At 50.6% G+C, this 26,065-nt stretch overlaps 5 protein-coding genes across 5 annotated transcripts in view; 2 read left to right on the forward strand and 3 right to left on the reverse strand.

Moving 5' to 3' along the window:
* Positions 1-2,987, reverse strand: part of dqx1 (DEAQ box RNA-dependent ATPase 1) — a gene marked incomplete at its 5' end in the record, with an annotated part of 8,041 nt that extends 5,054 nt beyond the window's left edge. Inside the window, 5 exon segments of the mRNA XM_084460189.1 lie at positions 1,194-1,319; positions 1,321-1,410; positions 1,412-1,655; positions 1,989-2,182; positions 2,640-2,987. Coding sequence (XP_084316315.1) covers positions 1,194-1,319; positions 1,321-1,410; positions 1,412-1,655; positions 1,989-2,182; positions 2,640-2,987 — 1,002 coding nt within the window.
* A 5,420-nt stretch (positions 2,988-8,407) lies between these two features.
* oxt (oxytocin) lies at positions 8,408-9,626 on the forward strand (the record flags this gene model as incomplete). Its single annotated transcript, XM_084460051.1, has 3 exons — positions 8,408-8,530; positions 8,857-9,061; positions 9,438-9,626. 3 exons carry the CDS (start codon positions 8,408-8,410, stop codon positions 9,584-9,586), a joined length of 477 nt encoding a protein of 158 aa, XP_084316177.1. The 3' UTR covers positions 9,587-9,626.
* A 1,330-nt stretch (positions 9,627-10,956) lies between these two features.
* thnsl2 (threonine synthase-like 2) lies at positions 10,957-19,214 on the reverse strand. The gene is made up of 9 exons (XM_084460198.1): positions 19,147-19,214; positions 18,506-18,736; positions 16,303-16,497; positions 15,924-16,076; positions 15,150-15,389; positions 14,740-14,888; positions 14,344-14,469; positions 12,731-12,885; positions 10,957-12,112 (listed from the first exon to the last, which is right to left on the reverse strand). Exons 2-9 carry the CDS (start codon positions 18,726-18,728, stop codon positions 11,887-11,889), a joined length of 1,467 nt encoding a protein of 488 aa, XP_084316324.1. The 5' UTR covers positions 18,729-18,736; positions 19,147-19,214; the 3' UTR covers positions 10,957-11,886.
* An 863-nt stretch (positions 19,215-20,077) lies between these two features.
* On the forward strand, positions 20,078-21,849 carry fabp1a (fatty acid binding protein 1a, liver; the record flags this gene model as incomplete). Its single annotated transcript, XM_084460190.1, has 4 exons — positions 20,078-20,144; positions 20,947-21,119; positions 21,569-21,661; positions 21,799-21,849. 4 exons carry the CDS (start codon positions 20,078-20,080, stop codon positions 21,847-21,849), a joined length of 384 nt encoding a protein of 127 aa, XP_084316316.1.
* Positions 21,850-22,516: 667 nt separating this feature from the next.
* smyd1a (SET and MYND domain containing 1a) overlaps positions 22,517-26,065 on the reverse strand; it is a gene marked incomplete at both ends in the record, with an annotated part of 8,014 nt that continues 4,465 nt past the window's right edge. Inside the window, 4 exons of the mRNA XM_084460191.1 lie at positions 22,517-22,630; positions 23,500-23,668; positions 24,917-25,080; positions 25,655-25,737. Of these exons, the coding sequence (XP_084316317.1) occupies positions 22,517-22,630; positions 23,500-23,668; positions 24,917-25,080; positions 25,655-25,737 (530 nt within the window). The remainder of the gene's footprint in view (positions 22,631-23,499; positions 23,669-24,916; positions 25,081-25,654; positions 25,738-26,065) is intronic.

Genomic DNA, 26,065 nt, shown 5'->3' on the forward strand with positions numbered 1-26,065 from the left:
CCAGTTAAAGGGATGGGACTGGCTATGGATACCAGTTAAAGGGATGGGGACTGGCTATGGTGACCGGTTAAAGGGATGGGACTGGCTATGGTGACCGGTTAAAGGGATGGGACTGGCTATGGTGACCAGTTAAAGGGATTTCCACTTTAAGAGATAGCGTTGATGATACTTAAAGGGGGTGGAAGGAGGGCAGCTCTCTCATCTCTTCATGTGGCCGTGCCCCGGTGTCTTCTCTGGGCTTCCCTCAGCGCTGGGCTGTGCTGGTGATATTGACATAGTAGGAGTGTGTGTGTGTGTGTGTGTGTGTGTGTGTGTGAGTGTGTGTGTGTGTGCGTGCGTGTGTGTGTGTGTGTGTGTGTGTGTGTGTGTGTGAGTGTGTGTGTGTGTGCGTGCGTGCGTGTGTGTGTGTGTGTGTGTGTGTGTGTGTGTGTGTGAGTGTGTGCGTGAGTGTGCTTTGGTGTGAGCGTTGGAGTGTGTGTGTTGGTCGGTGTGTGTTGATGGGTGTGCGTTGGTGTGTGTCACGTGTGCGTGTGTGTGTGTGTGTGCGTGTGTGTGTGCGTGTGTGTGTGTGTGTGTGTGTGTGTGTGAGTGTGTGTCACGTGTGCGTGTGCATCAGAGTGATCTCAGTGAGCCACCCAAGACACCCGACACAGAGACGCTGTTCTAGTCTCAGGTTACTGGCTGTCCCCGTTTCTCTGTCCCCAGGGAGGACACAGCTATAGACCAGGAAGAGGACGGAACATTTCACTCCTCTACAGAAAGAGACAAACTGATTCCACAGGGATAACAGCTGGTAAGAGTCTCACTGACCATCCCACATAGACTGTCCCTTACAGAGGATCAATAGACTATCTGATGTAGACTGTCTCATACAGACCATCATTAGACTATCCCACTGGTGAGTGGGTTAGGGTTAGGGTTACCTGGGTACTGGGCAGACTGGTGAGTGGGTTAGGGTTACCTGGGCACTGGGCGGGGTCAGGGTTAGGGTTAGGGTTAGGGTTAGGGTTACCTGGGCACTGGGCAGGGTCAGGGTCAGGGTTAGGGTTAGGGTTAGGGTCAGGGTTACCTGGGCACTGGGCTGACTGGTGAGTGTGTTAGGGTTAGGGTTAGGGTTAGGGTCAGGGTTACCTGGGTACTGGGCTGACTGGTGAGTGTGTTAGGGTCAGGGTTAGGGTCAGGGTCAGGGTTACCTGGGCACTGGGCAGGAACACCATCACGTCCCCCTCCTCTCCTCGTCGGTGCAGGTCCAGCACCATGTGACACGCCGCCAGCGGGGGCTCCCTCCCCGACAGGGGGTCCCGGTACACAGTCTCCACGGACGACCGGCGGCCTGGTCTCCTCCTCCTCTTCCTCCTCTTCTTCCTCCTCGTCTTCCACCTCCTCCTGGCGCCGGGGGGCCCCTGGTGGGCGTGTCCACGGCGAGGAGGGGCACGGCGGGGCCCAGGAAGGCAGCGAGGCGGGGTGCGAGGGAGGGGTTGGTGAGGAGGACCACGCGGAGGTGCTGGCGCTGCCGGCAGAGGTCCAGGAGCAGCCCCAGCAGGACGTCGGTGGCCACGGTGCGCTCCTGCAGCTCGTCCAGCACCAGCACGCCATACTGCCTCAGCAGGGGGTCCGACATCATCTCCTCCAGCAGGAGAGAGTCGCTCACGAACCTGAGGGGTAGAGATACAGCTTTATTACTACAGTACTATAATACCCCTCTAATACTACAGTTCTCTAATACTACTCTATTACTACAGTACTCTAATACTACTCTATTACTACAGTACTCTAATACTACTCTTACTACTCTGCTTATGCCTGGAGGAAGAAGAGCTATTGAGAAAAACAGAGACAGCGTAGTATTGTATTTAAACACAATGGGGGACAGGGGAAAGTCCTGTGTTCCAGGCCTAGGGGATGAGGTTGGATACACCAGTTAGAGGGAGTTGGGATTATTGTGTGTGTGTGTGTGTGTGTGTGTGTGTGTGTGTGTGTATCCTGACCTGAGCAGTGTATCGGGTGTGCAGCCCTCGTCGTGGGGGACCCTGTAGCCCACCTCCAGCCCCAGGCTCAGGTCCATCTCATCAGCCACGCGGAGCGCCAGGCTGGCCGCCGCTGCAGCGTGGGGCTGGGAGCAGCACACCAGCCCGTGGGAGAACTCATGGGACAGGGCGTACTCCACACACCACTGAGCCACCTGGACACAGGACCAGACAGGGAGAGAGGGAGGGGGGGGAGAGAGAGAGAGAGGAAGAGGGGGGGGGGGGAGAGGGGAAGAGGGGGTGGAGGGAGAGAGAGAGAGAGAGAGAGAGAGAGAGAGAGAGAGAGAGAGAGGAAGAGGGGGTGGAGGGAGAGAGAGAGGTAGAGAAGGGGAGAGAGGGGGAGAGAGAGGTAGAGAAGGAGAGAGAGGGAGGGAGGGAGGGAGAGAGAGGTAGAGAAGGGGAGAGAGAGTGGGAGTGAAAGATAGCATTTCAGGAAGAACACGTATTGACTTAAGCTTAAGAATGAGCAGCATCTCAAGCCAAGTGCTGTGAAGTGTTGTCATGTGAAACACCACTTCCTGGTCTGATAAAACTCTATCACCTACACTAATCTGCCTGCCTGTGTATATGTGTGTGTGTGTGTGTGCATGAGTGTGTGTGTGTGTGTGTTACCTGCGTGCTCTTGCCCGTGCCGCTGCGTCCGCTGACCAGCACCATGCTGTGCGTCTCCAGCAGCTCCAGCAGGCGGCGCCTGGTCCTCCACACCGCCAGGTGGCGCCGCTCCTCCAGCAGGGCGTAGTAGCGCGAGGAGAAGGGCAGCCCGTCGTAGGGGTTGACCTCCAGGTCGCCCAGCCCTCCGTCCCCGCCCTCGTCCTCCACATCGTCCCCGGACAGCAGCGACGCGATGGACAGGGAGTCCAGGGCCGAGGGGGGGCGCAGGGGCCTGGGGAGGCTGGCGGGGCGTGATGACATCACAGGAGCTGGGCAGGGGGCGGGGAGGCCGGCGGGGCGTGATGACATCACTGGAGCTGGGCAGGGGGCGGGGAGGCCGGCGGGGCGTGATGACATCACAGGAGCTGGGCAGGGGGCGGGGAGGCCGGCGGGCGGTGATGACATCACAGGAGGTGATGGTGCAGGGGTGGGGGGTTGTTGCTGGACAGAGCTCGGAATTACCTGAGAGGAGAGAGAGAGAGAGAGAGAGAGAGAGAGGGGGAGAGAGAGAGAGGGGGAGAGAGAGAGAGTGGGAGAGAGAGAGACAGAGAGAGAGAAGGTTATTTGAGTGTTGTTGTTATAATAAAGCTTGTTTGCCCACCTAATTGGAATAATTAGCTTGCAGAAGCTAGCCCAACTTGTGATATTCCCACTATTTCTTTCTTTCTGTGTTTATTATAAGGGTGAATGCTGTGTCAGCATTCACACTATTGTTCTCCAGTTCTTTATAGTTTTTTATTCTTCCGTACGTTTTTTGGCTCGCTGAAGCTCCTTCATACTGAAACTTGCCGATGTCTGAAAGGGTTAAAAAAGTAAGCGATTCTGTCTCACAATAAAGTGTCCCACAATAAAATGCTCTTGGTCAGTAATAGCGACTAGTATCTCCACAGTAACACGGTGTTGTGCGTAGCTGCTGGGGGAGTCGTTCCCTGGTCAGTCAGGAGGGTGTAGTCACACTGTGAGCCTGGTCAGTCAGGAGGGTGTAGTCACACTGTGAGCCTGGTCAGTCAGGAGGGTGTAGTCACACTGTGAGCCTGGTCAGTCAGGAGGGTGTAGTCACACTGTGAGCCTGGTCAGTCAGGAGGGTGTAGTCACACTGTGAGCCTGGTCAGTCAGGAGGGTGTAGTCACACTGTGAGCCTGGTCAGTCAGGAGGGTGTAGTCACACTGTGAGCCTGGTCAGGAGGGTGTAGTCACACTGTGAGCCTGGTCAGTCAGGAGGGTGTAGTCACACTGTGAGCCTGGTCAGTCAGGAGGGTGTAGTCACACTGTGAGCCTGGTCAGTCAGGAGGGTGTAGTCACACTGTGAGCCTGGTCAGTCAGGAGGGTGTAGTCACACTGTGAGCCTGGTCAGTCAGGAGGGTGTAGTCACACTGTGAGCCTGGTCAGTCAGGAGGGTGTAGTCACACTGTGAGCCTGGTCAGTCAGGAGGGTGTAGTCACACTGTGAGCCTGGTCAGTCAGGAGGGTGTAGTCACACTGTGAGCCTGGTCAGTCAGCCTCCTCAGGGACAGCAGGTGGTCAGTCAGCCTCCTCAGGGACAGCAGGTGGTGGCAGGCAGCTCAGCAGCTGTGTTCTGGGCTATTTCACTTACTCCCGGAATGTCTACAGGCTTGCCTTGTGGGAATGAACAAAAGAACCTTAAAACACAACACACACACACACACACACGGGCAGACACACTGGGCATGAATGACACACTAGCACACACGCGACCTTGCACACACAAACAGGCTAGCACGCAGCAGGCATGAATTCACTAACACCCACACATACACCCCAACAGCACTACACTAACACACCCACGCCCACCAGCGTATGTATGGTCACACACAGCAACACAGCACCATTACATACAGGACAGCAACATGCTAATAGCACACAACGGCCACAGTGGGATCTAATAATAACCTACAGCTACCAAATACTTCTCTTTGAACAAAGCAGCTACACTATCAAAGTTGATAAGCTTATACAGAAAACCCACTGTGTCTGTGCATATTTGCCCACAATGCAAAAGCTTGGACAGGGATCACCTTGTCCACTCATGACTGAAGTGTCATAGTTGGTCACTGTTTCAGTCACAGTAGATTACATAGTCATACTGTAGGCAAATTGTGCCACCTGATACAGGCAATTGTCACTTGAGTAGCCAAGCAGGGATGTCTATGAATGAGAGAACTATTGCCACAATGTAAAACAATACACTGGTTTTCAATTGAAAATCATCCTTTACACAGAGGGGTATCAATTAACTAGTTATGAACACGTAATGAGTGTCACGAGCTCATAATGAGAGTGAACACACAATGGTGGCTCGGTGGGGAGAGCATGTTCCTCTCAGGGTCATAGGTCAGGTACAGCTACTGTAAGCACAGTACATGGTACTCCTCAATCAATCAATCAAAGCTTTATTTGTATAGCACATTTCATACCCAGAGGCAACACAATGCGCTTTACAGAGAACAAGGGAGGTGGGCATACGACCCACCCCTACATATTCCAGATCAAACCAGATTCCTATCATGCATCTATGACAAAAAACACATTATTCGTTATTATTTATTTAGGCTACTGGGTCACAATGTACAAAGGCCCAGATTGATATGGGCTGGGGGGTATTAGAGTGGGCTGGGGGGTATTAGAGTGGGTCAGTGGGGTGAGGGGAGGGGGGATTATAATGTAACATCTGGGATTGACAGGATTGTCAGCTGGGGTTTGTACACAAAAACAAAGGACTCTGACAATGAAAGGTCCTGCCATGTTCTATTAATACATCCATGGTTCCTGCCCACAGCGTCACCAATACGGTATTAAACGGCATCTGTCATTTATTTCCGCCCTGCAAACAATAGCATAGGACAGCTACTGGCTATCTATCTGTTTAAAAAGCTATCTGAGCTATATAGATATAGATATATATACCCATATATATCACACAGCCAAGAGACAAAGGGCTGATACCGATACCGCTATGAGAGACCAAGGATGACGACATGTACTCATCCACTCTCCTCCCGTCTTTCTTCTCACCTTCCTCTCTCTCTCTCTCTCTCCCTCTCTCTCTCTCTCTCTCTGGTGTCTCTCTCTCTCTCTCTCTCTCTCTCTCTCTCTCTCTGGTGTCTCTCTCTCTCTCTCTCTCTCTAGTGTCTCTCTCTCTGGTGTCTCTCTCTCTCTCTCTGGTGTCTCTCTCTCTCTCTCTGGTCTCTCTCTCTCTCTAGTGTCTCTCTCTCTCTGGTGTCTCTCTCTCTCTCTGGTCTCTCTCTCTCTCTCTCTCTGGTGTCTCTCTCTCTCTCTCTCTCTCTCTGGTGTCTCTCTCTCTCTCTGGTGTCTCTCCCTCTCTCTCCCTCTCTCTCTCTCTCTCTCTCCCTCTTTCTCTCTCTCTCTCTCTCTCTCTCTCTCCCTCTCTCTCCCTCATCCCAGTCTGGTATCGACCTACAGGATCGTGTCAGCTGACAGTCACACTCGAGCAATATAACCTGAACAAGGAAATGACTACATAGCTGGTATTTTGAAAGGTGTCCGTTTAGGCAACATCTTACCTCCAACACATTTCTGATGAATCTCAAAGAATCCCAACCAGTAACTCGGGGTGTCCAGAAGTCCCCCTCTCAGGGAAGAGCAACAGTGTCTCTATCGTATCGTTACTGTATCGTTAGTTTCTGTTGCAGGTCATTTCCCGGATACACTGAAACAACCACCGAGTTTGCAGTTTTAATATCTTCGCTCTTTCCTCGGTGTGTCGGTCCCGGTAGATCGGTGTGTGAATGTTGACAGTGATAACCAGACTGGTCCTACCGGTGTTAGTCTGTCAGGCCGCCATGTTGGAGTCTCTCTCAATCAGGGCGGAGTCCACAGGCAGGGGGGCGGGGTCTACAGGCAGGGGGGCGTGGTCTGGCGCTGCCTGTCGGCGGTCATAAATAGAAAATAATTTCCCAGAATGCTTTCACAAAAATTGACTGAACATGTTTGCATATGTATTGATTTTCTTTCCATTTGTGTAAGGATGTTTACGGTTTTAAGCTACATGTCACAGGAGAGCTTACCGAGACTGCTAAAACTACACCCTGTGCTTCCCAGCTCAGTAAAGCACATTCTTACAGTATCATACTTTTTCAATGTCTCATTGACCCCCGTTGACTTCCATTGTAGCTGAGTAGAACAACTGTAGCTCAATACTGAGGCCCTCAGGGAGAGTATAGTCTCTACGTGTCAGGTTCAGACTGAACAGGCCCTGAAGTCCAACACAGAGGATTGATCCTCTAATCAGCCACGCATACTTCATCAGCATCATCATGAGTGATGTCACTGCAGTCAGGGTTCGGTTAGATTAGTTAATTACAGGAATTACAGAGGTTGAGCCAGTGGGAATAACAGACCTGATAATTGGGTGAGTTACATTCATAGTGTCTATCCATGATTAAAGCATAATGAGGAAGAATGAGTAATATCAGGGTCCATTTAAAACTTTGAGGACCTTTTTGCCATATCTTTGTTTTGATATTCTTTCTAAGTAGCCTAGGTTGCATAGGCTTGGCCACCCGTGTTCCATGTGTTAAGATGCACATGGTACACACACACGCATGTCCGCGAGCGCACACACACACACACACACACACACACACACACACACACACACACACACACACACACACACACACACACACACAATGGGCCAATATGTTAACAATCAGCAACTCCTGTAACTCTGCTTGCTATTCCAAGTCCTCCGAACATCACTTAGACCTGTCTTTAGTTGGTCATCCTAATATTCATGAAAAGGATTGGAGGCTGAACCCAGATCAGTGTCAGTGAGTGAAAAGCCTCACTAAGCCGTACCCTCTTGTGCATGGTCACGCCTGACCTCTGACCTGTCCTGTCTATCTGAATGTCCATTACCCCAGACTAATTAGGTCACACAATTAATACCTGACTTGATTGGGCTAATTGGTGGTTCTAAAGCCGTGGCACAACCCAAGGGACAAAGCCTGGAGTATAAAAGGGACCTTTGGGACCAGAAACAAAACACGACCTCGACAAAGATCATCCGCTGACCACTTCACAGATCATCCTCAGCAAAGCCTCAACCTCCACACAGTGAGTCTTTCTCTGTAACATCTGTTCTAATGCAGTGAACTGACTATAGGTCTTACTACAGTACAATGTACTCTAAGAACGTCATATGTTATTGAATGTGTCTTTTGAAGGGAACTACTGTAGAGTTACACTTTGACCATTGCATTGTCTTGAACGCTTTCCTGAAGCGTTCTAAATGTGGAGACACTTCTCAACCCTCCCTCCACCTGTCTCTCTATCAGTGACTCATCTATTTTATTAATCTCTATCAGTGACTAATCAATTTTATTCATCTCTATCAGTGACTAATCTATTTTATTAATCTCTATCAGTGACTAATCTATTTTATTAATCTCTATCAGTGACTCATCTATTTAATTCATCTCTATCAGTGACTCATCTATTTTATTAATCTCTATCAGTGACTTATCTATTTAATTCATCTCTATCAGTGACTCATCTATTTTATTAATCTCTATCAGTGACTTATCTATTTAATTCATCTCTATCAGTGACTCATCTATTTTATTAATCTCTATCAGTGACTCATCTATTTTATTCATCTCTATCAGTGATTAATCCATTTATCTCTCATCAGTGGCTAATCTATTTATCTCTTATCAGTGGCTAATCTATTTATCTCTTATCAGTGGCGATGTCTGGCTCTCTGGCGTCGGCCCTTGTCCTGGTAGTGCTGCTCTCTGCCTGCTCCGCCTGTTACATCTCTAACTGCCCTATAGGAGGCAAGAGATCCGCCCCAGAGACGCCCTCCAGAAAGGTAAAGTATTATAACCATGAAGTTGAGGGGATCGTTGATTGGGTTTCCGTGGTACGTGGGGGGAGTAGGGTTGCATTATTGGGGTATGGACTGATTAGAGTGGTTAGTGTAGTTATCAAGGCTTTAAACTCAGCCCTGTACCATGTAGTAGGCTGTCTCACCCTGTACTGTCTCACCCTGTTATGTAGTAGGCTGTCTCACCCTGTTATGTAGTAGGCTACTGTCTCACCCTGTGCTGTGTAGTAGGCTACTGTCTCACCCTGTGCTGTGTAGTAGGCTACTGTCTCACCCTGTTTTGATAGCTCTCCCCGTCTCCCCTCCCCCAGTGCCTGTCGTGTGGTCCCGGGGACCGGGGCCTCTGCTTCGGCCCCAGCATCTGCTGTGCTGAGGGGATGGGCTGCTCCGTGGGCTCCCCAGAGGCGGCGCGCTGCGCCGAGGAGAACTACCTGCTGTCTCCGTGCGAGGCCGGGGGGAAGACCTGCGGCTCCGACGAGGGGCGCTGTGCCGCCACGGGGATCTGCTGTGACTCGGGTAGGCACGCTACCAGCCTGGTCATCTGGGACAGTCATCTGGTTATGGTTTGGGTACCAGCCTGGTCATCTGGTACAGTCATCTGGTTATGGTTTGGGTACCAGCCTGGTCATCTGGTACAGTCATCTGGTTATGGTTTGGGTACCAGCCTGGTCATCTGGTTACTGTGGTATCTTACGTATGCAGTAGGGTTGGTTTTCTTTCATGGGGATTGTGGTGAAGTGTTAATTCATCAGAGATTTAGTATTTTGTAGTCACCAGCTTTTGCTCTGGCCTACTTAGAGTAGATTCATGTTACTGACGGAGTTATGATAGGTACATCTAGTGTCTATCTGATTTCCGCCTCTAATTTCATGTCAAACGCATGTTCTTTCAGAGGGATGCAGTCTTGACCAATCCTGTTTCGACGGAGATGAGGACAACGTGTTCACAAGCCAATCAGAGAGCAGTAGCCATGGCCACAACCTGCTGATGAAACTCCTGCACATAATGAGCCAAGCCCCTCCCCACAGAAGCCCCCAGTGAGAGAGCCTGGGTATCAGGGCCCTCGGACGTGTACAGACATGTTGTACAGTACATAGATAAAGACATAGAATAAGAAGAGTTTTATAGAAACTAGCAACGTTGTGAGACGTGTAAACCTGCTTGTGCTCTAGTCTATGCAACAATAAAGCTTACTGTACAAAACTACCACTCTGGTTATTCACTGTATTACAACTGCTCATCTGTTCCCTCTGGAGCACACCAGTCAGGTCCTTCACAGATAAACACCGATAAAAAACATACCTAGCAGCCTGTTACTAAGATATTAAGTGTGTTACAGACGGAATGAACCCCCCTCACTTTAAGTGCTCAGGTTGAGTGTTGGCTAGAGAATGATGACTCTGCACACATCAGCTGAGTCTATACAGGATATGACATCATCACTACAAGACCAAAGTCTCTCATTGAAGCTAGACAGGGTCCAATAGTTCAGACACAGTAAAGACAAGGCGTGGGCTCCAGACCTTTGAATCCGCAAACTCCACCAGGGGAAGATGGGAAGAGAGTGAGGAGTTGAGGATCCTACCAGATAGCAGGATAGTAAAAAAGCTCTTTATCCACAGATGATTAACAGCAGCTTGATAAGAAAGCATTCGCTCACTCACACACACACACCCACTCACACACACACACACAGACACAAAGCCAAGCCGCAGGGAGACAGAACGTACCGTATAACAATCACCTCATACAATATAAGTACCGTACTCTATTAACAGAGAAACCCACGTGGGCCAGAACAGAATCTACACACACACACATGCGCGCACACACACACACACACACAGTACACATGGTTGCAGGAATAGAGCCCCCATATCTCCCACCGTCAAACACCTTGACCCTCCGGCCCTGTTGAACACCAGGCCCTGGACCAGGCTGAACATCAGGCCCTGAGCCAGGCTGAACACCAGGCTGAACACCAGGCCCTGGACCAGGCTGAACATCAGGCCCTGAGCCAGGCTGAACACCAGGCCCTGGACCAGGCTGAACATCAGGCCCTGGACCAGGCTGAACATCAGGCCCTGAGCCAGGCTGAACATCAGGCCCTGGACCAGACTGAACATCAGGCCCTGGACCAGGCTGAACATCAGGCCCTGGACCAGGCTGAACATCAGGCCCTGGACCAGGCTGAACATCAGGCCCTGGACCAGGCTGAACATCAGGCCCTGGACCAGGCTGAACATCAGGCCCTGGACCAGGCTGAACATCAGGTCCTGGACCAGGCTGAACATCAGGCCCTGGACCAGACTGAGGAGGACTTGTCCTGTTCTACTCACTTTTATATTTGAACAAAGACTCAGACAGCAGAGAGAGAGAGAGGATGAGTTTATATTAAAAGGAGAGAGGATCAAATCTTTAGGGAATCATTCGTTCAGCCGCTGGTGATTTGGTCAAGTAGAGAAGGTCAGTTTCTTACAGATAATGAAAGTGCAGATTGTAAACTTTCAAATGATGTCTCATACATTTAAATCAGAAAATATTTGAAGAAAATATGCTTCTGTGAATGTGTGTAGAGAATACTTGAATTCACCAAGCAGAGAAAAAGGGCCTCAAAGATTCAGAGCTGTTCACACTTCTCACAAGACAGGGGACTTAAATATACGATTTAGTGACCCTTTGTCATATTGAGTGGGTTCTTCACAACTTCAACTTTCATAATATGATAAAAAGAAGAAAATAAAGCACAATTCGTAGCATAATTCGAGGTCTGCCTAGATGGAGACAAAAATACCAGCAGCTGCCAAATTTCTGGTATCTATAAATGTGTGAATACTTATTCTAGATCATCAGCTGTAATATTTAAATGTGTGAATACTTATTCTAGATCATCAGCTGTAATATTTAAATGTGTGAATACTTGTTCTAGATCAGCTGTAATATTTAAATGTGTGAATACTTGTTCTAGATCAGCTGTAATATTTAAATGTGTGAATACTAGTTCTAGATCAGTTACAATATTTAAATGTGTGAATACTAGTTCTAGATGCTCAGCTGTAATATTTAAATGTGTGAATACTAGTTCTAGATGCTCAGCTGTAATATTTAAATGTGTGAATACTAGTTCTAGATGCTCAGCTGTAATATTTAAATGTGTGAATACTAGTTCTAGATGCTCAGCTGTAATATTTAAATGTGTGAATACTAGTTCTAGAGGATCAGCTGTAATATTTAAATGTGTGAATACTGGTTCTAGAGGATCAGTTGTAATATTTAAATGTGTGAATACTAGTTCTAGAGGATCAGCTGTGATATTTAAATGTGTGAATACTGGTTCTAGATCAGTTGTAATAAGGCACGCCGCGCTGCCTGGCTGAACTGATAGACTGGACCGTCTCCCTCAGCTGGTTCTCCCAGTCCTCCTGCCAGCTCTGTCCTCTTTCCAGGCCCTGGGAGCGAGCAGCCATCTTGTCCAGGGCCTCCACGGCCTCGGGGAGGTCGAGGGTCAGCCCCGCCCTCTGTACCGCCGCCTGGAACTTGGCAGGAGATGCTGTTGCTATGCAACACCTGTGATAGGGCGGGATATGACGGTCATCATGGGGGATATTGCGAAGTAGCGTGAGTGAGTGAGTATCTGTGTGTGTGTGTGTGTGTGTGTGTGTGTGTGTGTGTGTGTGTGACCTGCTGACGCCAGGCCTGGCTGGGTGGTGGTAGTGGTGTGTGTGTGTGTGTGTGTGTGTGTGTGACCTGCTGACTCCAGGCCTGGCTGGGTGGTGGTAGTGGTGTGTGTGTGTGTGTGTGTGTGTGTGTGTGTGTTCGTGACCTACTGACGCCAGGCCTGGCTGGGTGGTGGTAGTGGTGTGTGTGTGTGTGTGTGTGTGTGTGTGTGTGACCTGCTGACTCCAGGCCTGGCTGGGTGGTGGTAGTGGTGTGTGTGTGTGTGTGTGTGTGTGACCTGCTGACTCCAGGCCTGGCTGGGTGGTGGTAGTGGTGTGTGTGTGTGTGTGTGTGTGTGTGTTCGTGACCTACTGACGCCAGGCCTGGCTGGGTGGTGGTAGTGGTGTGTGTGTGTGTGTGTGTGTGTGTGTGTGTGTGTGTGTGTGTGACCTGCTGACTCCAGGCCTGGCTGGGTGGTGGTAGTGGTGTGTGTGTGTGTGTGTGTGTGTGTGTGTGTGTGTGTGTGACCTGCTGACTCCAGGCCTGGCTGGGTGGTGGTAGTGGTACCAGACGGCCACAGCGGTGTGAGGACACAGCAGGTAGTGGTTCTCCTCCCAGCACCTCCTCATGGTCTCCACGATGCCTCCATCACCCACCGTACCAGCTGACAGCACCTGGGACAGCTGGACACAGACAAGAGGACAGCTGGACACACAGACCAGAGAACAGCTGGACACACAGACCAGAGGACAGCTGGACACACAGACCAGAGGACAGCTGAACACACAGACCAGAGGACAGCTGGACACACAGACCAGAGAACAGCTGGACACACAGACCAGAGGACAGCTGGACACACAGACCAGAGGACAGCTGAACACACAGACCAGAGGACAGCTGGACACACAGACCAGAGAACAGCTGGACACACAGACCAGAGGACAGCTGGACACACAGACCAGAGGACAGCTGGACACACAGACCAGAGAACAGCTGGACACACAGACCAGAGAACAGCTGGACACACAGACCAGAGGACAGCTGGACACAGACCACAGAACAGCTGGACACACAGACCAGAGAACAGAACAGCCGTTCTAGTGTGTGTAGTGTGTAGACCTGTGTGTGCAGAGCTGGGGTGAGCGTGTGTGTGTGTGTGTGTGTGTAGTGTGTAGACCTGTGTGTGCAGAGCTGGGGTGAGCGTGTGTGTGTGTGTGTGTGTGTAGTGTGCAGACCTGTGTGTGCAGAGCTGGGGTGAGTGTGTGTGTGTGTGTGTAGTGTGCAGACCTGTGTGTGCAGAGCTGGGGTGAGTGTGTGTGTGTGTGTGTGTGTGTGTGTAGTGTGCAGACCTGTGTGTGCAGAGCTGGGGTGAGTGTGTGTGTGTGTGTGTGTGTGTGTGTAGTGTGCAGACCTGTGTGTGCAGAGCTGGGGTGAGTGTGTGTGTGTGTGTGTGTGTGTAGTGTGCAGACCTGTGTGTGCAGAGCGGGGGTGAGTGTGTGTGTGTGTGTGTAGTGTGCAGACCTGTGTGTGCAGAGCTGGGGTGAGTGTGTGTGTGTGTGTGTGTGTGTGTGTGTAGTGTGCAGACCTGTGTGTGCAGAGCGGGGGTGAGCGTGTGTGTGTGTGTGTGTGTGTAGTGTGCAGACCTGTGTGTGCAGAGCTGGGGTGAGCGTGTGTGTGTGTGTAGTGTGCAGACCTGTGTGTGCAGAGCTGGGGTGAGTGTGTGTGTGTGCAGACCTGTGTGTGCAGAGCTGGGGTGAGCGTGTGTGTGTGTGTAGTGTGCAGACCTGTGTGTGCAGAGCTGGGGTGAGCGTGTGTGTGTGTGTGTGTGTGTAGTGTGCAGACCTGTGTGTGCAGAGCTGGGCTGAGTGTGTGTGTGTGTGTGTGTGTGTGTGTGTGTGTGCGTGTGTGCAGACCTGTGTGTGCAGAGCTGGGGTGAGTGTGTGTGTGTGTGTGTGTGCAGACCTGTGTGTGCAGAGCTGGGGTGAGCGTGTGTGTGTGTGTGTGTGTGTGTGTGTGTGTGTGTGTGTGCAGACCTGTGTGTGCAGAGCTGGGGTGAGTGTGTGTGTGTGTGTGTGTAGTGTGCAGACCTGTGTGTGCAGAGCTGGGGTGAGTGTGTGTGTGTGTGTGTGTAGTGTGCAGACCTGTGTGTGCAGAGCGGGGGTGAGTATGTGTGTGTGTGAGCGGTGGAACTCCTCCATCATGGTCGTCACCAGAGCCCCGTCTCGGCCAGAGAGCAGCCAGAACACACGCTCCATGTTGTAGGGGTCCTGGGAAGAACACAGTGTGTTAAAGACACACACACTCACACACGCATACATGCACACGCACACACTGACGCACACACACGCACGCACACATACACACACACACGCACGCACACACCACACACACACGTACACACGCACACACCACACACACACGTACACACACACACACTCACACACACGTACATGCACACGCACACACTGACGCACACACACACACATACACACACACGTACACACACACACACAGTGTTGAGCCGTCACACACAGCACCTGGATGTCTATGGCCGGGGCCAAGGTCTGTGTGACCGTGGTTGCCATGGAGAAGTCCCCACTCTTCACCGTCCTGTGCACAATGTCATTAGAGTTCACCATGGCAACAAGGCGCAGAGGAACCCCCATCTCCTTCACAATACAGCCAGCTGAGAGAGAGAGAGAGAGAGAGAGAGAGAGAGAGAGAGAGAGAGAGAGAGAGAGAGAGAGACAGAGACAGAGACAGAGACAGAGAGAGACAGAGAGAGAGAGAGAGAGAGAGAGAGAGAGACAGAGACAGAGAGAGAGAGAGAGAGAGAGAGAGAGAGACAGATAAAGACACACACACGCACACACACACGCACACGCACACACACGCGCACGCACACTTCCTCCCTCCCTCCCTCCCTCCCTCCCTCCCTCCCTCTCACCAGCGATATTCCCGGCCCCCCCGGTGGGCACCACCACCTCCAGGACGGGCAGCTCCGCCTCGGCGCCGGCCGGCTCCAGGACCCCCATGTGCAGGTAGGCGTAGATGAAGTGGGCCATCTGGACCAGGATCCGGGACCAGTTGACGGAGTTGAGGCTCATCAGGCCGTGGCTCCTGACCAGCTCCTGGTCGGCAAACACGCGCCTCAGGGGGACGTCGATGTCGTCCGAGCTGCCGTCCGCTGTCACGGACGAGGACACACAGGACAGCTGCTGTCACGGACGAGGACACACAGGACAGCTGCTGTCACGGACGAGGACACACAGGACAGCTGCTGTCACGGACGAGGACACACAGGACAGCTGCTGTCACGGACGAGGACACACAGGACAGCTGCTGTCACGGACGAGGACACACAGGACAGGTGCTGTCACGGACGAGGACACACAGGACAGGTGAGTGGGTGAGTGTGTTCAGAAAGATGTCTGTGGTTAGCGCAGGGTGCATCTCAATAGTTTTCAGTGACCACTTCATCTTGTCTCCTTTCCTTCATCTATAATCTCCAACAATATAATTATTAAAGAACTGATCAAGTTCCAAAATAGGGTTAGACTGGAGGGGAGGACACAGGACACAGAGAAGGGAGACAGACTGGAGGAGAGGACACAGGACACAGTGAAGGGAGACAGACTGGAGGGGAGGACACAGGACACAGTGAAGGGTCAGTTTGACCATCAGGACGCCCCCTCTGCTTCCCTGCCCCTCTCTGCCAGACCTGCGAACACGTGGACGTTGTCCTCCAGGCAGGTGGTCATCTGCTTCTCCTGGACGGGGGTGACGCGCCCCCGGGGGTAGACCACCACCACGTCCAGCCCAGGGAGGCCCCTCGCGCTCTGGATGGCCGAGCCACCCGTGTCCCCGGAGGTGCCTGGAGGACGAGGAAGGTCAAACTAGCATCTCATATTATATTCTGGAACAAGGAAGGAATTAGATACATATAAGATTGTGTATATTTATTTCACAAAACAGCAGGAAGTTAATCTTTAAGGCAAAACCAAAACTTATAAAACTGCCCAATAAGAAACTAGATGGCTCAGGTGTCCAGAGACCCTCGTTACCCACAAGCCCCTCCTTACCCACAAGCCCCTCCTTACCCACGAGCACGATGGCGCGGCGTCTCTCCCTGCGCAGGAAGTAGGTGAGGAAGCGCACGGTGACGGTCATGGCCAGGTCCTTGAAGGCCAGCGTCTCCCCGTGGAAGAGCTCCAGCACGACCAGACCGCCACGCAGCCGGGCCAGACGGACCGCCCCCGGGACCGAGAACCCCGCCAGGGACGCACTCACCAGCGCTGGAATAACATCCTCCACAATCACATCCTCCACAATCACATCCTCCACAATAACATCCTCCACAATCACATCATCCACAATAACATCCTCCACAATAACATCCTCCACAATAACATCCTCCACAATAACATCATCCACAATAACATCATCCACAATAACATCATCCACAATAACATCCTCCACAATCACATCCTCCACAATAACATCCTCCACAATCACATCATCCACAATAACATCATCTACAATAACATCCTCCACAATAACATCCTCCACAATAACATCCTCCACAATAACATCCTCCACAATCACATCCTCCACAATAACATCCTCCACAATAACATCCTCCACAATAACATCATCCACAATCACATCATCCACAATCACATCACAATAACATCCTCCACAATCACATCCTCCACAATCACATCCTCCACAATCACATCATACACAATAACATCCTCCACAATCACATCCTCCACAATCACATCATACACAATAACATCATCCACAATCACATCACAATAACATCCTCCACAATAACATCCTCCACAATCACATCCTCCACAATCACATCCTCCACAATCACATCCTCCACAATAACATCATCCACAATCACATCCTCCACAATCACATCCTCCACAATAACATCCTCCACAATAACATCCTCCACAATCACATCCTCCACAATCACATCCTCCACAATAACATCCTCCACAATAACATCATCCACAATCACATCCTCCACAATCACATCCTCCACAATCACATCCTCCACAATAACATCATCCACAATCACATCATCCACAACAACATCATCCACAATAACATCCTCCACAATCACATCCTCCACAATCACATCCTCCACAATCACATCCTCCACAATAACATCCTCCACAATAACATCATCCACAATCACATCCTCCACAATCACATCCTCCACAATCACATCCTCCACAATAACATCATCCACAATCACATCATCCACAACAACATCATCCACAATAACATCATCCACAATCACATCCTCCACAATCACATCATCCACAATAACATCATCCACAATAACATCATCCACAATAACATCCTCCACAATCACATCATCCACAATAACATCCTCCACAATCACATCATCCACAATAACATCCTCCACAATCACATCATCCACAATCACATCCTCCACAATCACATCCTCCACAATCACATCATCCACAATAACATCATCCACAATCACATCATCCACAATCACATCATCCACAATCACATCCTCCACAATCACATCCTCCACAATCACATCCTCCACAATAACATCATCCACAATAACATCCTCCACAATAACATCATCCACACTCACATCATCCACAATAACATCATCCACAATAACATCATCCAGACTCACATCATCCACAATAACATCATCCACAATAACATCCTCCACAATAACATCATCCACACTCACATCATCCACAATAACATCATCCACAATCACATCCTCCACAATAACATCCTCCACAATCACATCCTCCACAATAACATCATCCACACTCACATCATCCACAATAACATCATCCACAATAACATCCTCCACAATCACATCATCCACAATCACGCAGCCAATCACGTTAGAACAGGGGAGAAGGAATGAGAGGGAGGAAAGAGAACTGCACACACCAGTGGTGGTGGTGGTGTGTGTGTGTGTGTGTGTGTGTGTGTGTGTGTGTGAGACAGCGATGATAGACACAAGCCGAGGGTGATGTTCCAGAGAGTTTTAAAGCTAAAGGGTGAGTATAACAGGATGAGGGTGAGGATGACAGAGTGAGGATGAGGATGACAGGATGAGGGTGAGGATGACAGAGTGAGGGTTATACGGTCTCAAAAACATCCCGTCCCTCGGTCAAACCCACCGCTCTCCCAGACCCCCATGTTGGCGGGTCTCGGCCGCCCCGGTCTCACCCACCGCTCTCCCAGACCCCCATGTTGGCGGGTCTCGGCCGCCCCGGTCTCACCCACCCTCCAGGTCCGGCCGAGGGATCAGCTCTGAGGGTATGAAGAGCGCGCAGACCTCCGTCACCAGCTGGGGGTAGGACAGGGCCGCCCACGACCTCAGGGTGTCAGGGGTCAGGGCGGGGAGGGCCTCGGGCATGAACATCCCCCCATCCGGGGCATACCCGGAGAACAGGACCTCCCGGAAGTCCCGCCCGCGGACGCCGCCCCTGGTGCTGCAGTACCGCATCCTGCCACCTGGCGGTGAGAGAGCCGCCTACAGATCATTCAGTGTTACTTATTTAAACACAAAAACACACTTTAAACATACAAAATACAGCCTGGCTTTGCTTCCTTCCTCTTTTCTTTCTTTTGGAGTTAGAACTAGCTACTTGTGGGGAGAAATCTCTCTTATCTTATCCCAGAATCAGCTGATAGCATTATATTGTCTTTGCATAAAAAAGAACCTTGATGGTGATGATGTAATGTGACATTATTGTTGTCTGAGGATATTGATGGGTAAATAAATGTAGCCTACAGATGACTTCTATAAGCTATCTGCAGGTAAATCTCTAGAAGCCGTTTCAGGGATCACGTGTCTGACTGGAAATCGGCAGCGATTCTTAGTTCAGTGTTATTTGGCAAAACACATGAATAATATAACTCACCAAGTATCGAAACTCAAGGCTTGATAAACCTCCGAGGAGTTTGTCAGAGCGGTTGAGGGAATGCCGGGTCGAAGGCAACAGGTCAAAGGGAAAACCGAGTTGCTTTATGCTCCCTGTTCTGTCCTAAAGCGCCACCTGCTGGTCAATGACAGAACGAAAGAAATTATAATATTCAGACTAATATGAATTATTAATTAACCTAAACGAATAGGCTTTTTATTGAAAACCACACTGTTCTGTAACCAAGTGGTCTGCGGATGTCATTTTCACGAATCACACCTTTGCACGAGACCCTGACCTTGTCCATTGCTCAAATGGCTGATTATATATATATATATATACCACACTGCCACAAAGTCGGCCTACAAAAGGCCTGTGGCAGAGAAAATGAAACACAAAACAGATACAAATTAAATTATTCACATTTTAATTGACTTACATTTACTTATTACATTACTATGTATTTTATTGGTTCAGATTTTTTTTTTTTAAATACTGGGCGCTTCAATCTACTCTCCATTGCAACACTCTCCAGTGCTCTCCAGTGTGCGCTCACACACACACACACACACACACACACACACACACACACACACACACACACACACACACACACACACACGCAGCGCAAAAGTCAAGGACAAGACAATGCGTTTGATGAGTAAGTCTAGGCTACTGATGACATCAAGTCCTGCTGTTGTGTGTCGATGGTATCAACTCTGATTAAACAGATAAGTGGTCTGGTTACTCACCGCTCGATCAATTGAATGGAAGCAGCAGACTAATCAAGACAACCCCCACCTGCTGGAAAGCTCATTGTAACTCCCAGATGAGCTCACGGGATATCAAAGTCACCTGTTTTCTGTTAATGATTCCCAGCCCGCTATTTAAGACAGGGTCACCGTCACATCCCGTCTCTCCTCACATCATCATGGCTTTCAGTGGGAAATACCAGCTCGTCTCAGCGGAGAATTTTGAGCCTTTTATGAAGGCAATTGGTGAGTGATAAAACAATTGATACTTCCTATGCTTATTTTAATCTGAATGGTCCCCTTCAATTATTTTTGGCAATTAGGATTAGCCTAGGCTATAGACTTTTTGGATTAATCTGTAGGCCACATTCAAGGCTAGATCATAGATGCACAAAACATACGTTTGTCTCGACTTCAATGATTCAAAATGTGCCACATGCAGTTGTCATGTAGTGAAATGATCATTGGTTGATTGGTCAGGCCTGCAGACGTCCTGTCTGATCATTGGTCAGGCCTGCAGACGTCCTGTCTGATCATTGGTCAGGCCTGCAGACGTCCTGTCTGATCATTGGTCAGGCCTGCAGACGTCCTGTCTGATCATTGGTCAGGCCTGCAGACGTCCTGTCTGATCATTGGTCAGGCCTGCAGACGTCCTGTCTGATCATTGGTCAGGCCTGCAGACGTCCTGTCTGATCATTGGTCAGGCCTGCAGACGTCCTGTCTGATCATTGGTCAGGCCTGCGTCCTGTCTGTTCTTCTCATTGTGATGCATCCTTTCTCACAGAGCAGCACATGATCAGTCTGGAACAAACCATCTTATCTCACCGAGCACAACTTGGAACAAACATTTAATCTTATCTCACCGCACACAATTGATCTTCGCCCTTTGGAGCAGAACCATTCTTCTGGGCGCATTGCTCCCATCACTGAACCTGTGTGTCTGAATGAGTGATTGATCCATCTGAATGAGTGATTGATCCATCTGAATGAGTGATTGATCCATATTAACATGAAGTCTGATCCATATTAACATGAAGTCCTCCTCCAGGTCTCCCGGACGAGCTGATCCAGAAGGGCAAAGACCTGAAGAGCATCTCTGAGATCGAGCAGAACGGAAACAGCTTTAAGGTGACGGTGACCACAGGGGAGAAGGTCATGGTCAACCAGTTCACCATCGGTCAGGAGAGCGAGCTGGAGACCCTCACCGGAGAAAAGGTTAAGGTGAGTTGGTCAGGTGGATGATTTTGAGGAGGTTGCGGTCAGTCGTCCAGGTGGATGATTTTGAGACGCTGCCTGACGGTTCGGGTTCGTTGAGCATCGTCATAAATCCACTCGGTTTAAAGTATTTGTCATCCCCTCCTGTAGTGTCCTGGCCTGGTGTAACTAGATGGTCTCTCCAGGGTGAGCCTGGTCTAACTGGTCTCTCTCTCCAGGTTGTGGTGAGCCTGGTCTAACTGGCCTCTCTCTCGCCTCTCTCTCGCCTCTCTCTCGCCTCTCTCTCGCCTCTCTCTCGCCTCTCTCTCGCCTCTCTCTCGCCTCTCTCCTCCTCTCTCTCTCCTCCTCTCTCTCTCCTCCTCTCTCTCTCCTCCTCTCTCTCTCGCCCCTCTCTCGCCCCTCTCTCGCCCCTCTCTCGCCCCTCTCTCGCCCCTCTCTCGCCTCTCTCTCTCTAGAGTGTGGTGAACCTGGTGGAAGGGAAGAAGCTGGTGGTGTTTCTAAAGGGCATCGAGTCGGTCACAGAGTTGAGTGGGGACTCCCTCATCAGCGTGAGTATGGGCGTGGCAGCCAGGGCGACTAGTGGTTCTGGTTGATTGTCCATTGTATACTATACTGGTCCATTGTATACTATACTTGAATGGCATACTGGTTTATGTTTGGTTTCTAAGGGTGTTTTTCTTTGCAGACCATGACTGTGGGTAACATCGTCTACAAGAGAACAAGCAAGCGCATGTGATCGACTCCACACTTTTAATAAAACAAAGAAAATGCAAACTTGTCATGTTTTCTTTAAAGCTAAATGTGGGCTGATTTCTGCCCTAGAATGAAGACAAACAACCGGTGTTGACTTTTACCTTCCATTCATATTTAATACCTTCCATCCATATTTAATGTGGGGTTCAAGACATGCGTGTGTTGATCTTAGTGGTTCATTCATCTACTGTAGGAATAAAGTACTTTGCGCTTTGGCCCTCTGCCAGGATGATGCACTGTAATGTACACTACTGTACCTGTACACTACTGTACCTGTAGTTCTTGAATAGGAGATGGAAGGCTGAAGCTACACTGATGGCAATGGAACATTCTGCTGGTTTTGTAGGCTAAAGCCCTGAACACAGCTTGGGTACTGTAGTTCTACTGGGGAACTGGATACTGGAGGGGTTCAAGGGTGCAGTGGGTATTGTAGTTCAGGGGCACAGTTCTACTGGAGGGCTTCAGGGGCACAGTGGGTACTGTAGTTCTACTGGAGGGCTTCAGGGGCACAGTGGGTACTGTAGTTCTACTGGGGAGTGGTTCTGGTACTGTAGTTCTACTGGGGAACTGGATACTGGAGGGCTTCAGGGGTGCAGCGTGTGGAGGGAGGGAGGAAGGGGCCCTTGATCATCGGGTGGGCGGAGGGAGGGTTAGGCCGTCACGCCCATGGGCTGATCCTTCAGCACCGCCTCCTTCATGGTGTGGGAGGCGTTCTCGCTTTGCTTGAACATCCTCAGCTCCATCTCCGTCTGCATGCGTATGGTCTGCAGGGACAGCAGGGGTCAAACCAGGACGGGTCAGTGTGACAGCAGGGGTCAAACCAGGACGGGTCAGAGTGACAGCAGGGGTCAAACCAGGACGGGTCAGAGTGACAGCAGGGGTCAAACCAGGACAGGTCAGAGTGACACGGGGAGACTGTGCTTCTCCCCTGGACCTGAACTGGTCTCATCAAATATCTAAACACAGAACTGACCCAAGATGTTCAAATATCTAAACACAAACTAAGACAAAACTGACCCCAGATGTTCCATGAACCTTTCACTGATCTCACACGACTGGATTAAAAGCAGCAGATGAGTGAATGATTTCAGCCAATCCAGTGATCTCCAACCAATCAGATCAGAGGTTACCTCGAGGAATGAGGGATGAACAGGGTCTACAGTATGTATCTGCCCCCCACCCCCTCTCATCTACCACACCCCCCTCATCTACCCCCACCCCCTCTCATCTACCACACCCCCCTCATCTACCCCCACCCCCTCTCATCTACCACACCCCCCTCATCTACCCCCACACCCCTCTCATCTACCCCCACCCCCTCTCATCTACCACACCCCTCTCATCTACCCCCACCCCCTCTCATCTACCCCCACACCCCTCTCATCTACCCCCACCCCCTCTCATCTACCCCCACACCCCTCATCTACCCCCACCCCCTCTCATCTACCCCACCCCCCTCATCTACCCCCACCCCCCTCATCTACCCCCACTCATCTACCCCCACCCCCTCTCATCTACCCCACCCCCCTCATCTACCCCCACCCCCCCTCATCTACCCCCACTCATCTACCCCACCCCCCTCATCTACCCCCACCCCCTCTCATCTACCCCCCCCCCCCCTCATCTAGCGTACCTCCAGGTCTTTGACGATGGGGTGTGCGGGCCCGTGGGTGACCAGCAGGATGGCGTAGGCCTTGCAGATCAGGCCGTGCCCCGCCTCGATCCGGCCAGCGTGCCAGTGGATGACCCCGGCACGCATGGTGGACATGCCCAGCTGGGCGCTGTGGGGGTGGTACAGCTTCCTGAGGGGAGGAGGAGAAGGGAGGGAGGGAGAGAGAGAGAGAGAGAGAGAGAGGAGGAGGGAGAGAGAGAGAGAGAGAGAGAGAGAGGAGGAGGGAGAGAGTGACAGCAGGGAGGAGATTGAGAGAGAGGGCAGGAGGGAGAGAGACAGAGAGAGGGGGGAGGAGAGAGAGGGTAGGAGGGAAAGAGAGGGGAGAGGAACGCACAGAGAGAGAGAAATTACAAAAGACAAGGAGTCAGTGAGAGTGAAAAATCTCCACACTCCTACATAACCAGACCTATCTATCTCCACACTCCTACATAACCAGACCTATCTATCTCCACACTCCTACATAACCAGACCTATCTATCTCCACACTCCTACATAACCAGACCTATCTATCTCCACACTCCTACATAACCAGACCTATCTATCTCCACACTCCTACATAACCAGACCTATCTATCTCCACACTCCTACATAACCAGACCTATCTATCTCCACACTCCTACATAACCAGACCTATCTATCTCTACACTCCTACATAACCAGACCTATCTATCTCCACACTCCTACATAACCAGACCTATCTATCTCCACACTCCTACATAACCAGACCTATCTATCTCCACACTCCTACATAACCAGACCTATCTATCTCCACACTCCTACATAACCAGACCTATCTATCTCCACACTCCTACATAACCAGACCTATCTATCTCCACACTCCTACATAACCAGACCTATCTATCTCCACACTCCTACATAACCAGACCTATCTATCTCCACACTTCTACATAACCACACCTATCTATCTCCACACTCCTACATAACCAGACCTATCTATCTCTACACTCCTACATAACCAGACCTATCTATCTCCACACTCCTACATAACCAGACCTATCTATCTCCACACTTCTACATAACCAGACCTATCTATCTCTACACTCCTACATAACCAGACCTATCTATCTCCACACTCCTACATAACCAGACCTATCTATCTCCACACTTCTACATAACCAGACCTATCTATCTCCACACTTCTACATAACCAGACCTATCTATCTCCACACTCCTACATAACCAGAACTATCTATCTCTACACTTCTACATAACCAGACCTATCTATCTCCACGGTCCTACATAACCAGACCTATCTCCACACTACATCATCATACTTCATCACTACACATGTATCCCTCCACCTCAACCTCATCACTACTCACATGTATCCCTCCACCTCAACCGCATCACTACTCACATGTATCCCTCCACCATCTTGGCGGCGTAGTCCGCAGCGTGGGTGAAGCGGTGCAGGTAGGAGAGCACCTCGCTGGCAGCGCTCAGCAGACGCAGGCGGAGCAGGTGGGTGTCGGCCAACACTCCCTCCTGCTTCTCCAGACAATCCCCACACAGCCTCACCACCTGAGGGAGGGGGGGGGGAGGGAGTGAGAGAGGTAGAGGAGGGAGGGAGAGAGGTAGGGGAGGGAGGGAGGGAGAGAGGTAGAGGAGGGAGGGAGAGAGGTAGGGGAGGGAGGGAGGGAGGGGAGGGAGGGAGAGAGGTAGAGGAGGGAGGGGGGGGGGGAGGGAGTGAGAGAGGTAGAGGAGGGAGGGAGAGAGGTAGGGGAGGGAGGGAGAGAGGTAGGGGAAGGAGGGAGGAGAGGAGGAAGGGAGAGAGTTGAGAGGAGGGAGGGAGAGAGGTAGAGGAGGGAGGGAGGTAGGGGAGGGAGGGAGAGAGGAGGGGAAGAGAGGTAGAGGAGGGAGGGAGGGAGGTAGGGGAGGGAGGGAGAGAGAGAGGTAGAGGAGGCAGGGAGGGAAAGAGGTAGGGGAGGGAGGGAGGGAGAGAGGAGGGGGGGGGTAGTGAGGTGGATGAAGCATCAGAATAAGATTTAAGGATTAAAACGTGAAGTTCTATCAGTCCAGAGGTGTTTGGTTGTAGTTCTATCACTCCAGAGGGTTAGGGTTAGGGTTAGTATGTTAGTAAGTGTTGTGGTCGTACCTCTTGGTAGTCACCGTTCGTGCGGGCCGTCTCTATCTTGACCAGGCCGTCCTTACTGAGCTCAGTCACCCCCTTCACCTGCTCTCAGAGAGAGAGAGAGAGAGAGAGAGAGAGAGAGAGAGAGAGAGAGAGACAGAGAGAGAGAGAGAGAGAGAGAGAGAGAGAAGAGAGAGAGAGACATCATTCACTCATACCGGCGTCTTATCTTTTATCTTATATTGTATAGATGTGTCATTTGATTGTGTAATATGTAAACTGAATGTGTAACCTATCTGTCTGGTGGTGTTTTTAATTGTTGTATGTGATTTATGGACCCGGGTCTGCTAAGTAAAGTTGATGATGATGATGATGATGATGATGATGTAATTGAGCACACCACTGAGCCGGCAGCAACATTTCACTGTGATCGAT

The sequence above is a fragment of the Borostomias antarcticus genome (genome assembly GCF_949987555.1).
Source record: "Borostomias antarcticus genome assembly, chromosome: 30".
In the NCBI taxonomy this organism is placed as follows: Eukaryota; Metazoa; Chordata; class Actinopteri; order Stomiiformes; family Stomiidae; genus Borostomias; species Borostomias antarcticus.